The sequence below is a fragment of the Elgaria multicarinata genome, chromosome 12, assembly GCF_023053635.1.
Source record: "Elgaria multicarinata webbii isolate HBS135686 ecotype San Diego chromosome 12, rElgMul1.1.pri, whole genome shotgun sequence".
Taxonomy (NCBI): domain Eukaryota; kingdom Metazoa; phylum Chordata; class Lepidosauria; order Squamata; family Anguidae; genus Elgaria; species Elgaria multicarinata.
In genome coordinates, this window is record NC_086182.1 from 9,942,512 (window position 1) to 9,958,871 (window position 16,360).

Genomic DNA, 16,360 nt, shown 5'->3' on the forward strand with positions numbered 1-16,360 from the left:
AGGAAATAAGGCAAGATAAATGAGTGGGAGGCCATTGACCATGTAGTATAGAGTTGGGAATGCAGGGTATGTGCAAGGTTTGAAAGTGGGAGAAAGATGTCCAGGCTGATAGAGGCTGTGTAGATAGCCCCAAATAATGACCAGATTTGGACAACACACTGCAGCTCATCATGTGTTATTTAAACACAAGCCATGGTACCTGCAGGTGCCAAATTGCATATGCAACTCCTGTTTGGGGATTGTCATGTCATGCAAAGCATGTCAGGTGTGGGTTATACGAAAGTTAGGCAACCCTCACATAACCCTAAAACAGACCATGGTTTCTGCAAAGATTATTTAACCCTTGCATAGCCTGCACTCACTTTGTATGTCACAACACCCGAGTGGGGTTTGAATATGCAAAAGGGCAGCCAGCATGTGCCACAGCTTCAGCGTGGGTTAAATAACCCACAGAGGTCTGTTGTGTCATGCAAACAGCCCCAGTATGGCCTAATTATGGCCAGCCATAGTACAAGGCTGTTAATTTAAGATGATTTTACAGTTTACAATGCTCCTCTGTAGATTGCTTTCAGGATTCCTTCTCGTGTCTTTATTAATCTTATTCCTGCTATCCTCCCTTCCTTGCTACATATTATTAATCTTTCTCTGTCCTCTGGTTCATTTCCTTCTGCTTTTAAACATGCTACAGTCTCTCCCATTCTCAAGAAACCTACTCTTGATAGGCTATCTCTGTCTAACTACCGACCTGTCTCTTTGTTGCCGTTTGTTTCAAAGATCCTGGAGCGTGCGGTCTACTCTCGCTGTCTTGACTTTCTTTCTAGTAACTCTGCTTTGGATCCATTTCAATCTGGATTCCGTCCTCTGCATTCCACTGAAACAGCCCTTACTAAGATCACCAATGATCTCCTTACTGCCAAGTCTAAAGGCCATTATTCCGTTCTTATTCTCCTTGATCTAACTGCAGCCTTTGACACGGTTGATCATGATCTTCTCTTAGATTCCCTTCATGACCTTGGATTTTGTGGCTCTGTCTATAACTGGTTTGCCTCCTATCTAGCGGGTCGCTCTTTCAGCGTGTTGACTAATGGCAGCTCGTCTTCCTCCTTTCCCCTTTCAGTAGGGGTTCCGCAAGGCTCGGTGCTTGGCCCGTTGTTGTTTTCCTTATACATGTTGCCTTGGGCAAGCTTATTCAATCTCATGGCCTCCAATATCATCTGTACGCCGATGATACACAACTATATCTGTCATCTCCGGAACTTTCTCCTGATGTTCACGATCGTATCTCGGCATGTCTTTCAGATATCTCAGCTTGGCTGCTTCATCGTCGCTTGAAGCTTATCATGGCAAAGACTGAATTGCTTGTTTTTCCTCCTAAACCTTCTCCTCATCTCTCATTCTCTCTTACTGTCAATGATGTTACGCTTACTCCGGTCAAGGAAGCTCGTAGCCTTGGCTTTATCTTCGACTCCTCGCTCTCCTTTATTCCTCATATTGAGGCAGTAGCTAAATCTTGTCGATTTTTCCTGTATAATATTGCCAGGATTCGATCATTTTTGTCTGTCTCTTCTGCCAAGACGCTTGTTCATGCACTGGTTATTTCACGGTTGGACTACTGCAACCTTCTTCTCTCTGGCCTTCCTTCTTCTCACATCAGTCCGTTGGTTTCTGTTCACCACTCTCCCGCAAAGATCATCTTCTTAGCTCGCCGCTCCGACCATGTTACTCCGCTTCTGAAATCTCTTCATTGGCTTCCAATTCACTTCAGAATCCAATATAAACTTCTCCTGTTAACCTTCAAAGCTTTTCACGGTCTAGCTCCTTCCTATCTCTCCTCTCTCATCTCACACTATTGCCCCGCTCGTGCTCTTCGCTCCTCTGATGCCATGTTTCTCGCCTGCCCAAGGGCCTCTACTTCCCTTGCTCGGCTTCGTCCATTTTCGTCTGCTGCCCCTTACGCCTGGAACGCTCTTCCAGAACATTTGAGAACTACAAGTTCAACCGCAGCTTTTAAAGCTCAACTAAAAACTTTTCTTTTTCCTAAAGCTTTTAAAACTTGATGTTGTGCAGACTTCTACTGTTACTTTCTACTGTTAGTTTTTCCCTACCCTGTGCCTGCTTACCCTACCCTGTACCTGTTTGCATTCTCTTCCCCTCCTTATTGTTTTACTATGATTTTATTAGATTGTAAGCCTATGCGGCAGGGTCTTGCTATTTACTGTTTTACTCTGTACAGCACCATGTACATTGATGGTGCTATATAAATAAATAATAATAATAGGATTGGGTCCTGAAAGGTTCCCTGCAGAGGATGCAGAATCAGAAACACAGTTAGAAAAAGAAGAAAGATCTTCTCAAGAGGGCACTAATCAGTTGGGCCAGGCACAGATACTGCTTCTCTCTTCTGTGGGAAAGCAGCAGTTCACAGAGGGGGAGGCAGAAAACTTGGCAGACATATGAGCCCACTAATGCTTGACATGGGCGGAGCAAAGAAATGAGACACTTTACCAGATGATTCAGTCACCAGAGACCATTGGGGAAAGACTTGCCTTGAGGGTGGGAGTGAGGAAGCTCTGGGTTGAATGTGTAATGTTAAATTAGCAGCAACTTTCTATCCACTGTAGTCCTTCTCTCATAGAGAACTCAAGATAAGCTAATTGGGCCAGGATAGATCAGCCAAATACTGAATCTCTGTTGTTTGAAAGACTGGCTATCCCACATAGTAAATGTCTATTCATTTGGAGATAGAGCTGGAGGGTTTGAAACCTTGACAGCTGCCATGTTCTATTGCTTCAGTTGTGAAGCACACAGCTAAGTTTCTCTTCTTCCCCTCCCACCCAATTCCATGCTTTACAACTGCTTCTACATTCCTGACATGTTAGAGCAAACCAAACTAAAGAACTGTTTGTCAACCCTGATAATAAAAAAGAAGTAATACTCTCAGCATGTGGAGTTTTGCATTTTAAACTCACTCAAATCATAGCATCATTGGGAATAAAATGGATTTTACCTCTGCTGCCTTCATGCTAAATACTTGGGAATATGCACCATTTTCTTGCAGTAAAAATAATAACAAGAGCAACTGTGACCATGTATGTTCGACCTGCTGCCTCCTGACTATAAAATGTTTTTAAAAATAAAGAAGAAGAAATTGGCTATATATTGACCCCCGTATTGACTGGTGGCTCTGTGGGGGTTCTCTTTTGGGTGGAGGTGTCCTGGCCCATGAGGCCCTGACTGGCACCAAAGATGAAACAGTCACCCATGCCTCCCCAGGGTGCTAACACCCAATGATCCGTATTAAAATACCCTTATTTGCAATCCATGGAGCTATTGATTTTAGGGCGATATTGAATTTAGCTGCACTGAAGTGTCTTCTGTAGAGAGCAAAAAACAAAAGCAAACCATACGTAGATGTCACAACCAGAAAAAACTGATGTGCAGTAATGTTTGCATTTCTAACCTTAACACTAGGAGCTTTTTGTAAATCTGAAAGCCGCACATTATAACTGTAAGTACTCACTGACGCTGATTGCAACATTTTGATACTTAGTTCCTTTTCTTTGAAAGTTTCTTCTTAGTTCATATTTTTTAAAAGAAGTAATTCAGTACATTTTTGCAGCAGTTCACTCTAGATTTAGGCCTAGTAAACAATCCTGTACTATGTAGAAGCATTAATATCTATAGACGTCTTAAGCACATATACAAGAGTGTGCCACATCTTGACAGTTTGCTGTCAGTTACAGAGCATTCAGTGATCAATTAGATGATGCTTTTATCCTTGGAAATTTCACAACTGTCATGCAACCCCTAGTGATTTTTTTAAGTTGTTGGGCCTAGAATTGGTGGACTATTTCACATCACAGCCAGCAGAAATGAAGTAAAGAAATAGCCTCATTGGATTTGAATTTGTTGGATGCTTTAATAGAGTAACCACTTCTGAAAAATCTCATTTCTAGATTAGACAGAGGAATCGTTAGGTTCTCTAAAGTGGGTGGGGAATAAAAGTATACAGTATAAAATATGGCTTGCCCATCTAGTTTCCCATTGAAATATCCTGGAAAGTATAGGCCTTATAGCTTTAACGGTTGCACAATCAGGCCAGGATTCCGAGTGCCTAGTATGGACTGTATTCTACCGCTAGGGATGTCAGGGCGGCTTACTGCTTTGCCATAACTGCTTTTGCAGAGAAAAAGCAAGATGTCAGCAGCTGTGGAGTGTAACAGCTCCTTTCCCTCCTCCACCTTTCCCTCCTTGTATTAGAACTGATCTGAAAATGGATGAGGCGTTCTTTCTGTTTTCTGGCTTGTAACCTTATGCTAATTTTATATGAAGGGATTCTGATGGGCCTGGAGTTGAGTAACCTGGATTCTAACAATCGACTATTCTGAAAGGTTTGCTGTTAACTAAGATTTGAAAACAAGAATTGAATCCATTTTCAAAACTAACTAACAGCAAACCCATCATAAATCTTAACTCGTCCAACTAGGTGTTTGAAGGAGCAAGCATTCGTGTGGACTGATCTTTTAGCTAGTAATCTGCCTTGATCACTGTGCGCTTCAGGTTTAATTTAAATTTATTTCTGTCATCCTATAGCCAAGTTCTCAGTATGGCTTATTTCAGATTTACATTAATGTAAATTTACATTAATGAGTTGTTGCTCTTTTCTGTCTTCAGTCAAGTTTTCCATTTTAAGTACGTATTTTGGGTGTGTCTGTTTCTTCTGTACCTTCTTTGACTAACTATGCTGGTATTCTTTGGTCATGTTTGTGCTTTCAGTTTCCATTTCTAATATTGTCCTGTATTTTGAGAGGCAAGGTTTTTAGGGGTATTTGTAAGTAGCTTATGTTAAATTTCGGGTTGATGGAAAGGGGTTTCATCCTGAATGCTAGATTTTAAAAATATAAAATCAGATTTCTTAATATTTCTCAAAAATATGCCCCTTTAAAAATGTCTTGTACTTTGCTGGCAGGCAAAATAACAAAGGGTTTGTTTGTTTGTGCATAGAAAATAGGCATAGCTGTTTTATATGCAGCTTACTCTGTGTCATATGGACATTGAGTTGCATTTTGGAGTTTAGTCTCTCAGCTGTAATAATTATATGTTCAAAGAAAATGCATACTGAGTAGCAAATGATGCTGACTTCTATAGCGTTGGATTCAAAATGCCAGTTAGGAAAGACACTTTTGAATAGTGGATATAATTTAGGTATTTATTTTGTGGATGGGGTGGAACTATGTTTGCTGTATGCTTTTCAATTCATTTGCTGGGGATCAGTGAAATATTCCTTGATTTGGCATGTACAATGCTGATGGAAACTGGTTAGATCTATGGAGGGCCAAATATACCACAAAGTGGTGCAAGTGGGAACAGGAATCCAATATATTAACACAGTTCCAGTGTAGTTCCAAAAGCCTGCTAAAACAAAAAAGTTTTTGCCTGCCTCTGAAACTGTAGCACAGAGGGAGCCAGACTAGCCTCTCTGTGAAGGGAGTTCCAGAGCCTTGGAGCAGCCACCAAGAAGGCCCTCTCCCATGTATCCATCAGGCATGCCTGGGATGTTGGTGGGACTGAGAGGAAGGCCTCCCCAGAAGATCTCAGAGCACAGGCAGGCTCATATGGGAGAATAAGATCTTTCAGATAACCTGGACCCGAGCTGTAGATTGACCTATTGTTCTGATAGTGAAGTTCCATGAGGATAGCCATTTTATTTTGCTGCCACAAAAACACCACAAAGTGTCTTGTGGCACCTTTCAAGACTAACAGATTCATTGCAGACAAGTATATGCGCAGACAGGTACAGAGGAAAAAATGTAAATAGTGATGCCAAAAGGCCATGAAATGCAAGACATATACTTGATGACCTTTCTATTAATAGTAGAATGTATTCTTGCATACCATGACTTTTTAACCCTGCTTTGTACATTCCCCCCCCCCCCCCATGTACGTACATAACTCTGGGGCTGTTCACACAACTCTGTTGGGTTGTTGTTGAACTATGTGTTAACGTGTTTTTCAAACCCAGGACATTTTCCACAGAGTGGCTTGTTAACCAACCTCAACAACAAACCGTGGGTTCTCAAGGTGGCTTGTTTGAGGGAAAAAAGCCACACTGCATGGTTAACAAGCCATCCTGTAGCAAATGTCCTAGGTTCAGACAACATGCTAACCCACAGTTTAACAAAGAGCCCATGGTTCAACATCAACCCACACTCAGCCGCTAAGTGTGGGTTAGCGTGTTGTGCAAACCCAGTCACAAGGGTTGTTTGGACATTCATAATGGGGAAAGAAGCCATTGTGGCTTCTCCCCCCATCCCTGTGTATGCTGCACATTGCATAATCCCCACAATGCAATGTGGGTTGGCGTGTCATCTGAACCCCTCACATGGCATGCCAGGGGTTCATATTCACCCTACACTTCATGCATCTGATGTGAAGTAAACTCTATTCCACTAAAGCTTATGCCATAGTAAGATGGTTAGTCTTTGAGTTTCCCCAAAACCATTTGTGTGAATGGGAAGGGGAGACCTTTTTAAATCCACTTCCAAGCAATTGCTTTGGTTTCTAAATTTACCAAAGAACTTACGCTAACTGCTTCATCTTCTCCGTCTCATTTTAGGCCCTATGAGAAAAAGGGAAAGCTAAGGATGCTGGAGCAGAACAATGGATTTCTCCTTCTCTTTCATGCAAGGGATCATGGGAAACACAATTCAGCAACCACCTCAACTCATTGACTCGGCTAACAACCGCCAAGAGGATGCTTTTGATGCCAGCAGTGACATCACTGAAGATGGTAGACAGACACCATATGAAGCTGCACTTGCATTGCAGCAAGGTTTTCAGTACCCTACACCAACAACAGAGGACCTTCCACCCCTCATTAATGGATTTCCACCTATCGGCATGTATGAACCCCAAGCCAAATACCAGTCGTACAGTCAGTATCCCAATGGCTCAGCCAATGGCTTTGGCACAGTCAGAAACTTTAGTCCACCAGAGTATTATCAAATGGAGAACTCTAATATAAGGCCACATGAAATTCTGGAAAAACAGTCTCCCCCACAGCCTCCACCTCCTTCAGTATCCCAAACGGTGATTCCAAAGAAGACTGGTTCACCAGAAATCAAACTAAAAATAACCAAAACTATCCAGAATGGCAGGGAATTGTTTGAGTCCTCTCTATGTGGGGACCTTTTAAATGAAGTACAAGCAAGTGAATATGCAAAGTCAAAACATGAAGGGAGAAAAGAGAAGAGGAAAAAAAGCAGCAAACATGATACTTCCCACTCAGAAGAACGCAAATCACATAAAATTCCAAAACTAGAACCAGAGGAACAAAATGTAAGTGGAATAAGAATTTCAACCTTTTCTATTATTATGCCTACAAAGATTATTATATTTAAGTAATCAGACAGTTCAATTAGGATTGATTATTGGTTTCCTGTTCTGAACAGTCCACCATTATGAATCCTTTTTTTTTTAAAAAAGTGAGATTTTATCTCTGTAGATTGCTCTTTGCACGTGAAATCCAAATTCTGCTTTTACAATGAAGTATGCAGATTATCAGAGTGATTTGTCAGAAGCTTGAGATCCTGCCAAAGTTAAATTGTACTGGTGATGAGAGTAATGTTTCTCTCAGTGATTTTATTATAGCTGAATGAAAGACAGCTATTAAAGCCACACCATACTTTCTATTTAAGAGAATATTTGGTATCTTTACAGAGATGGCAAAAATCTTATTAAACTTTCTGACTGCTAATGATTATTCATGGTCTCTTCTCTTCCCCCCCCCCCCATATTTATTTATTAATTATGGCTGCAATCCCACACCCCTACTTGGGATATTGAACACATTGGGGCTTACTTATGAATAGAGATGAATAGGATTGCCTTGTAAATTAGTTAACTTTTTTTTTTATCAAGGAATCCTCTTCTAATGTGGAAAATATGTCTTCATGGAATATACTTCAATTAATTTAGACTGGTTACACATGATACAAATTTCTGACTTTTATGCAATGATTAGTGGATGTAATTTGCCATGCTTAAGAGTACTAAAAGGTTGTGTAATATAGAGAAAAGAAGGGACTTTGAGAAAACTAAAGCCCTTTTCTTTCATGCAGTGGAATGTTCTGCATGCTTATTTAAAGTGAGTCCTCTGTGTTACATGGGGCTTATTTCCACGTAAGTATGCATAAGATTGACGTTTTAGTAGCTAAACTGCGTTGTTTCATGGAGTCGGCCTCATGCTCTTGTCTTCAGGACCATAACTTTTCATATTTTAAAATTAATTGTAATTATTCATAGCCTGCCTTTCCGGATCCAAATCCTTTCAAGGCTGCTTAGAACCAACTTCAACACTCTTTAATAAAATTACAATAAACAATTAGCAATGGTCAGGATTCTTTCCACAGGGCAGATGGTGGCACAAGGCCCTGTGGGGGAATGGTACAGTCCGGTTGGAACAGGCTCTGAGGTGGTATTTGCCTGCCTGCCTCCCTCTCTCTTCTGGGAACCTTCTCTTAGGACACATGATGGTAGATGATCTTGTGTGGGAGTGCAGGAATCCAGCTGACATAAGCTCTGGATGGGCTCTGCCGGGCTGCCTTCCTTCCTTTCTCTTCTGGGTTCCTACCCACAGAGCAGCTGCTGGTTATGCATTTAATATATAAGCCACAGGTTGCCAATCAGAAGCATTGAAGCCTCTGGTTTGTGCTATGCATGGACCACTTGTAATCCTTTTCACAGCTTATTGTCTCTATAGCACAGTGCTGCTGTCTGTCCCTTGGCTTAATAGATTGAGGGGGGAAACACCTCAAGACTTGGGTGGCTGAGGGTGGACTGCATATGAACTGTAGTATGCACTGGCATTGCACTATTACTCTGTGAACTGGATTTGAGTCACACTTGCCAACAATATTGGCCACTCATGTTTCTCTAATATAGTTACGCATGATGGCAGAAAATATCCCTTGCAACCAGTGTGACGTGATTGCATCATGTGCATGATTAACGCTACTGCTGAGCTGCTTTTTGATTATGAGTGTTGTAAGGGCAATCCAAAGGGAGGGGATGAGTAATTATATGTTTCACTAGGACTTCCCTTGAGTAGTGCCCCAGGTTCTTTCCTTTCTTTTTTTTGCAAGCCCACACATTCCTGTTCAATATGCAGGGTAAGATCTGAACTGAAGTGCTGTAAGGATGTAATGGTCCCCTGCAATTCTCCCTGTCTTCAATCTGGGCAAGTGGATAGAGAACTGAATATGGGAAAAATGGGTTAGAGTCCTACTTGGCCGTTATTTGTAGCTTTTTCCTTTTTGAAAGCTCACACAAACCCCCCTCCAACCCTACACCCTCCCCCTAAAATTTGAATTTCCCTTTCATTTTAAAAAGTTATTCAGCATGGGTGGGTGGTGTTCAAAGGAAACAATGGTTCATGGAAGTAGTATCACAATTCTTTGAATCCTTGCCATAGCAACCACTCTCAGAATAAAATGGTGAAGTAAAATGCAATTAAAACTACAGAGTAGTGCTACATAATTTGCAGGGGTGTTTTTGTATGTGTGTGGTTTTTTGTTTTGGTTTTTTGGTCTTTCACTATTGCAGGCAAGGCAGTTGCAATACAATTGAACTACCAGCTTTGTAGGCTCTATATGCCAGTCTTGTAAATAAGCCCACAAATGTTACTGATACTGACTAGCTTGTGGTTCCCCCTCCTCCATGGAAATGTAGGCTACCAGCCTCTTAGACTGGTACAATAAAAATTGCCTACTACTAAACATACTGGTGGAGGAGAGGCAAAGCAGCCCATCCTACTTTCCCCAGCCCACTGTAATAGTCATGGAGGAAGAGACTTCCCTTCCTGCACAGCTAGCATGGAAACCAAGTGGATTGGCTGAGGAGTGACGCCAGCCCACCTACTCTCCTGCATGGAATTTCTCACTACTTGGCAAGTTGTTAAATACTAGGCTTTTAGAACCTGTAGGGGTTCTCCCGTAGTTCCTTGATGAGGTTTGCTACTTCTCCACAAGATAACTGAATCTCTCAGTTCCTTCCCTTCAGTCTGAATATGTTCAGTACGAATGCCTTGTTGCTTCAGTGAAAGCTGGAGAGCTTATAGAAATAAATTTCTTCAGTGATGAACCTTGAGCCACGCCCCCTAGCCCTAAGATTAATCCAGACAAGACAGAGGTGATCTTGGTCAGCTGAAAGGCAGATCAGGGAATAGGGATTCAGCCTGTGTTGGATGGGGTTACACTCCCCTTGAAGACCCCAGGTTTGGGTGTATTGCTGAGTTCAGCCTTGAACCCAATTGCCCAGGTGTCAGCTGTGGCTAAGAATGCACTTGCATAGCTAGTGCACTAACGTCACCCATTACTGGAGATCTGAGATCTGGCCACAGTGACACATGCCTTAGTTATATCCTGTTTGGACTATTATACCATGCTCTGCATGGGGCTGCTTTTGAAAAGTGTGCAGAAACTTCAGCTGGTCCAGGAAGCTGTGGCCAGGTTTTTGCCTGGGACCACGTATAAAAAGTATGTGACTTCCTTGTTTTAATAGCATCACTGGCTACTGGTCCATTTCCAAGCACAATTCAAGCACAATTGGGACCAGGCTATTTCCATAGACCACATTCTTCCATATGAACCCTGCCTGGGTTTTAAAATCCTCGGGAAACACTTCTGTTGGTCCTGCCACTATCAGGGGAGCAGTTGACAGGGACAAAAGAAAGGGCCTTCTCTGTGGTTGCTCCATTGACAAAGGCCAGCTGCATGTCTATTATCCTTCTGCCACTCACACACGTGGATTTATTCTCACAGGCTTTTAGCTTCTAAACTGACATGCAACCAAATGGGACTTTTAATCTGGGGAGTGATGTTATTTCTTAGGAACATAGGAAACTGCCTTATACAGAGTCAGACGATTTGTCCATCTAGCCTAATATTGTCAACACTGCCTGGCAGTGGCTCTCCAGAGTTACAGGCAGGAGTTTTTCTGGCCCTATATAGAGATACTGGTGGAGGTTGAGACCTTCTGAATGCAAAGCATGTGCTCTGCCACTGACTTATGGCCCCTCTTCTTTTGATGTGCTTTTACTTGTCTTTTATTTTTTATTTGTGTTTCCTTTGATGTGTTTTTATTGGATGTGGTTTTTCATTGCTGCATTTTAATGTTTTAATTATAATTTAATCATTTCCCCCTGTATTTTATTAAGCACTATTTTAGTGGAAAGGCAGGATATAATAAAATAAATATTTATTTATTTTACAATTTAACAATGAATACAACCCATTGTATTCTCTGAATTTGCAAGCGGGTTGTCAAGTCTGTAGCCATATTAAACTGGATTTGTGGTTCAAGGTATAGCCCTAATGAATCTTAGTAAATCTCAGTAACCTTGTTTAGAAGATAACTGTCTTGGGAAACTTCAAATTTAAATCATTATTTTCCTTTGTGGGCTGAAGTCATGCCTACCAATAGCTTCTGTGTGTGTTGCATTGGACTTCATTGCCAGTGAAATAACCTATCGATCTGCTTGGAAGTATGTATTCTAAATAAGGTGGTGGTGCTGGGGGTTGTCCAGAACATAAGCAATGCTGCATAAAACCAGTCAACAATATAAATTGCATGTCATCCTTGCTTGCCCTATCCCTCCCTTCCTGAAGCCCTTTGACCTCTATGTTGTTGATATAAACCTCCAGAGCAAGGTAGCTCACTGTGGCTCAAACTGAATATTAATGGAACTCTAAAGGAGCCTAGGACAGCGCTACTGAGGTTGTGGATCAGTCTCTTTTGCTTTGTTTCTTCTGTGATTGTTTCCTCTCCTTGCGCAATTTTTTTACTTTACACTTTTTATTTTCACTTATTTCATAGAGACCAAACGAGAGGCTTAGCACACTGTCTGAAAGACCAAGGGAGGAAACGATAGTGTTGGATGAAACCCCGGTTAGTACATGCCAGTATTCTGGATTTCTGACTCCAGAAATGCTGTTTTCTTAAAATTGATTTGCCTCAAAATGAGGGACTTAATCACCAGATGTTTTGGGAGCCTGTTGGGCTAAGTGTGGGTGGATCTTGGGGCAGAACAGTGCCCTTGTTGTTGTAGCAGTTTTACTCAAAAGGGTGGAGGGCAGGTAAAACAATGTGAGAGCCAACGACCTGGTTTTGAGGGATGCAGAGTAGCATCTGCACAAAGTTCATTACCTAGTTTGCACGTCACGCTAAGCTACAATGAGTTGTCACCATGGCTGGTTGCAGGGTGGCTTAGCATGACCAATGAACCTGGCACGGCTTTTGCATCATGGATTGTTTTTCGCAAACAAGCCACTCGAATTCATGGCTTGTAGTAGGGTTGTTTAGGATGGCTTGTTCTCAGAACTTGCTCCATGTGTTCAGAAGCAATGAGAGCAATGTACAGGGTGTAAAGCTCTCATCCAATGAATTGATCAAATAACTTTTAATTGGTTAATTGCATATATTAAATGCATAAATCTGCATATATTTGCATATGATTAAAGCAGTAGTTTTGAAGGGGGAAAGTATATTTTCTTTTTGGGAGGTACACAGCAGATACCATTTTAGAAGAGGTCCCTCTTCACTCATTATTATTATTAATAATAATAACATTTATATACCACCCCATAGCCGAAGCTCTCTGGGCAGTTTGGCATAGAACAGAATGTTCTTTATGATGGTGTGTGCCACATGTATTTATTTTGTGTGTATGCCTTTTTTTAGTTATTTAAAAAGGGCACTTAATTCATTAATCTAACTGTGATTTGATTAAAGGTTACAGCCCTAAACAGTAAGATGAGGGCAATACCCGAGGGTGTTTTTTAAAAAACAACAACAACCCTGTCTTACTTCCACCTACACAGAAAGTGAATATGAGATGCCCTAAAGCAGCCTTCCCTAACCTGGTGCTCTCTAGATGTTTTGGACTACAACTCCTAGCATTTCTGACCATTGGTCATGCTGACTGGGGCTGCCAGTAGTTAAAGTCTAAGGAGGAAATCTGCCCTAGAAGATAGTATATATTTTTGCTAGGCTGGACTTGTGAAAGATATATTCATCCTATGTTTGGTGGCCTTTTCCTATGTAGTGCTGATAGTGTGCAACCCGTCTTCCATTTATGTGTGATATCACTTTATTTTTGTATAGACCGAGCAGGTATCTCCTTCTCCTCCAACACAAGTGGCAAGTGATATCAGGTTTGAGGTTGGAGATCTCGTCTGGTCCAAAGTGGGGACATATCCATGGTGGCCCTGCATGGTTTCAAGTGATCCGCAACTTGAGGTTCATACCAAAATTAACACACGAGGTAAGGAAATAAAACTTCTTTTAGGAAACTTGTTATGAATGGCTAATTTACAATGGTGACTTGGTTAATGCCTCTCTTAAACTGTAGGTTTGTGTTGCATATCTAAAATGGTATTACCTTATCAATAAACGTGGGCCAGGTTGGTAGTTTAGGCAAGAGCCTGACTGCAGGCAACATAAATAACATGATGATGCATCAGTGATGATAATTCTATTTGGCATGTTTGTAGTGCATTTCAAGTGTTCAAAGCATATTAAATAATAATAATAATTTATTTATTTATTACCTGCCTCTCCACGTGGATCGAGACAGGGAACAACAGCGAATATAAAACATAAAAACGGGTTAAAAACATAGTATACATGATTAAAACATCCTAAAAACATTCTAAAATTCCACTGGATGGGTCTAATTATTATTATTCTGGAGCGTGACTGTGCAGCCAAATACACTTCTGTTCCCCAGAATACTGGCTGGAGATTAATGTGCCCTCCAATAACACACAATTTGATTGCTCTTCATCAGTTGAAAAGCAGATCAGGGAACAGGGATTGGCTTAACCATATTCCAGGCATTTGATGCATTATGACTTAGGCACTGTTGCAGCATCATAAATGCTCTGATATACCTGCCCTCTTTCTACAAGCCTGTAACTTGGATCAGTATCTCAATTGTTTGATGGAGGAGCTGAGGCTGAAAGGTAGTCATTGTCTAATGAGACAATGAATTGTGTTTCACTTGTAGGGCCTTTTTGTTCCATAAGCAGCCTTGCAAATAATTCCTGATGGGTATCACACTGTGACCTAGTTCGTAGGACACGGCCAGGTCATCGTGGGTTATGAGCTGGGTGCATCTGGTTGCCTTTTCAAAATAGAATCCACAATTCAGCCAATTGGACGTTGTGCCATATCATACATGCCTGGCCATTGTGGGTTATTCAAGGGTTAAACAGTCATTGATTAATAGTAGGGTTATGCGAGGGTTGTTTAACCTTCGAATAGCCCATGATGGCCAGGCTTGCATGACATGGCACAACCCCCAGTTGGGGGTTGCATAGTCAAAATCGCAGCTACGTGTGCCTGGCATGAGTTGACCATGTCATGTGAACCCCATTGCCTCCCATTGATACCAGTGGAATCTTCCCTTGAAATGCAAATTAGCAACTTTGGAGAGATGATTTTGTCAGGACTTTGTCATAGGGAGAGAGTTAAATACAGTTCTGAGGCTGTTCCAGCTTGTCCATAGCTGCTTCTTACCTAACTAAATATGTGTGTGAATGCTGTTAATGTGCAATTAACATCACCTATAGTTTGGCCCTGAGGGAATGATCTTCATGGTTGTTGCCCCTGTGCTCCTGGATCCCAGAGAAGGAATGTGTAGCCATTATTTGCAAGCCCTCGCACAGATGACATTGGGTCTAGTTAGACCCTGAAACCTGTTCTCCTAAGTAAAAATGAGCAGAGTACAATAGTCAGTAGCCATGAAAACCATAAGAAAGTCATAGAGAGAATCCTAGCATAGTGCACTCCTGATTCCACATGTAGGGCTCTGGAGCTCTGTTGGCAATCCTTTTCTGGCTAGGCCCACATCCTTTTAGGAGTGATTATCACACAGTGTAAATGTTTAGTAAGCCCTGCAGTCAAAAGATAAAGTGGAACATTTTATTGTCTGCGCAGCTCAAAACGGTGTGGGAGTGTATTTATTCCAAAAAGTGAAGGAGATTTGTGTCAGTGGGATTTCTCAGCAGAATGTTTTCTTTCAATTTCAGGTGCACGAGAATATCATGTTCAGTTCTTTAGCAACCAGCCCGAGAGGGCATGGGTGCATGAGAAGAGGGTACGAGAGTACAAAGGACGTAAACAGTATGATCAGTTGGTTGCGGAGGCTGCTAAGCAAGCGAACCACTCTGAAAAACAGAAGGTGCGTATAATCTGAAATGATAAATTCATTTTACCGGTAGGGTGAGAGAACAATTGCTGAAGCTTATCAGCTTATGGGTTTGTTTGTTTGCAATGATAGCCTGCCAGTCAGGTTTGTGGATTGCTTCTTGGGCTTGCCCTCTCTGGGGAGAGGAGCACAGAAGTAGTACCAGTAGCCCCTTAGGCAAAAGAAATATATTATTATTATTATTATTATTATTATTATTATTATTATTATTATTATTAATTTATTTATATAGCACCATCAATGTACATGGTGCTGTACAGAGTAAAACAGTAAATAGCAAGACTCTGCCGCATAGGCGCTTGTCACGATCATGGTCAGCCCTGTCTCACGTGGTCTCAAACCATACAGAAGCTATTGTTCAGCATATATAAGTTTCCATTTGCATTAGGTTAATATTAAAAATGGAATTGCATAATCACAATTTCAGTATCAATAAAACCATAATTAGACAGCTTTGTCTGACAAATTTGGAAAATAATATTGTATATTTTTCAAATCCTAGAAGAGATGGAAAAAGGGAGAGTTAAAGGCATTTAAGCCTGTCTTACCATGACAGGACATAAAAGCTAAGGCAGGTTAATTAACCTATGATTTGCCATTGCACATGCCAGATGTGTTTCACCACCATTTGAATATGCAACCCCTGTTTGGGGGTTGCCGTGTCTTGTGAACCTAGTCACCAAGGGTTATTTGAGGGTCAAGCAACTCTTGCATAACCTTTGGATTGTTGTAGGGTTATGTGAGGGCTACTTATCCCTCAAATAACCCTTGGTGGGTGGGTTCACATGACACAGCAATCCCTGAGTGGGGTTTATATACTCAAAATGGCGCAGATCCAGTGTGGGTTAAACAACCCTCAATGAGTCCTGTGTGTTGTCAAACTAGCCCATAGTGTCGGGGCTTAGACGTCACATAGAAACCCCTGATCAACCCAATCAGGGGTTGCATATTCAAATTGGCAGCAGAACATGCCTGGGATGCACTGCGGCTAATCATGAATTAATTAACCCACAGTTTGCTACTATTGCATGCAAATTGGGACACTGGGTATTAGCTCATAATACATTTTTAACACTACTGACCTTTCCTTTT

General features: G+C 41.4%; 1 protein-coding gene across 1 annotated transcript in view; it reads left to right on the forward strand.

The window, feature by feature from the left end:
• NSD3 (nuclear receptor binding SET domain protein 3) overlaps positions 1-16,360 on the forward strand; it is a 98,379-nt gene that overhangs the window by 13,965 nt on the left and 68,054 nt on the right. The window contains exons 2-5 of the mRNA XM_063139319.1: positions 6,617-7,338; positions 11,875-11,946; positions 13,162-13,321; positions 15,090-15,241. Coding sequence (XP_062995389.1) covers positions 6,661-7,338; positions 11,875-11,946; positions 13,162-13,321; positions 15,090-15,241 — 1,062 coding nt within the window. The 5' untranslated portion in view covers positions 6,617-6,660. The remainder of the gene's footprint in view (positions 1-6,616; positions 7,339-11,874; positions 11,947-13,161; positions 13,322-15,089; positions 15,242-16,360) is intronic.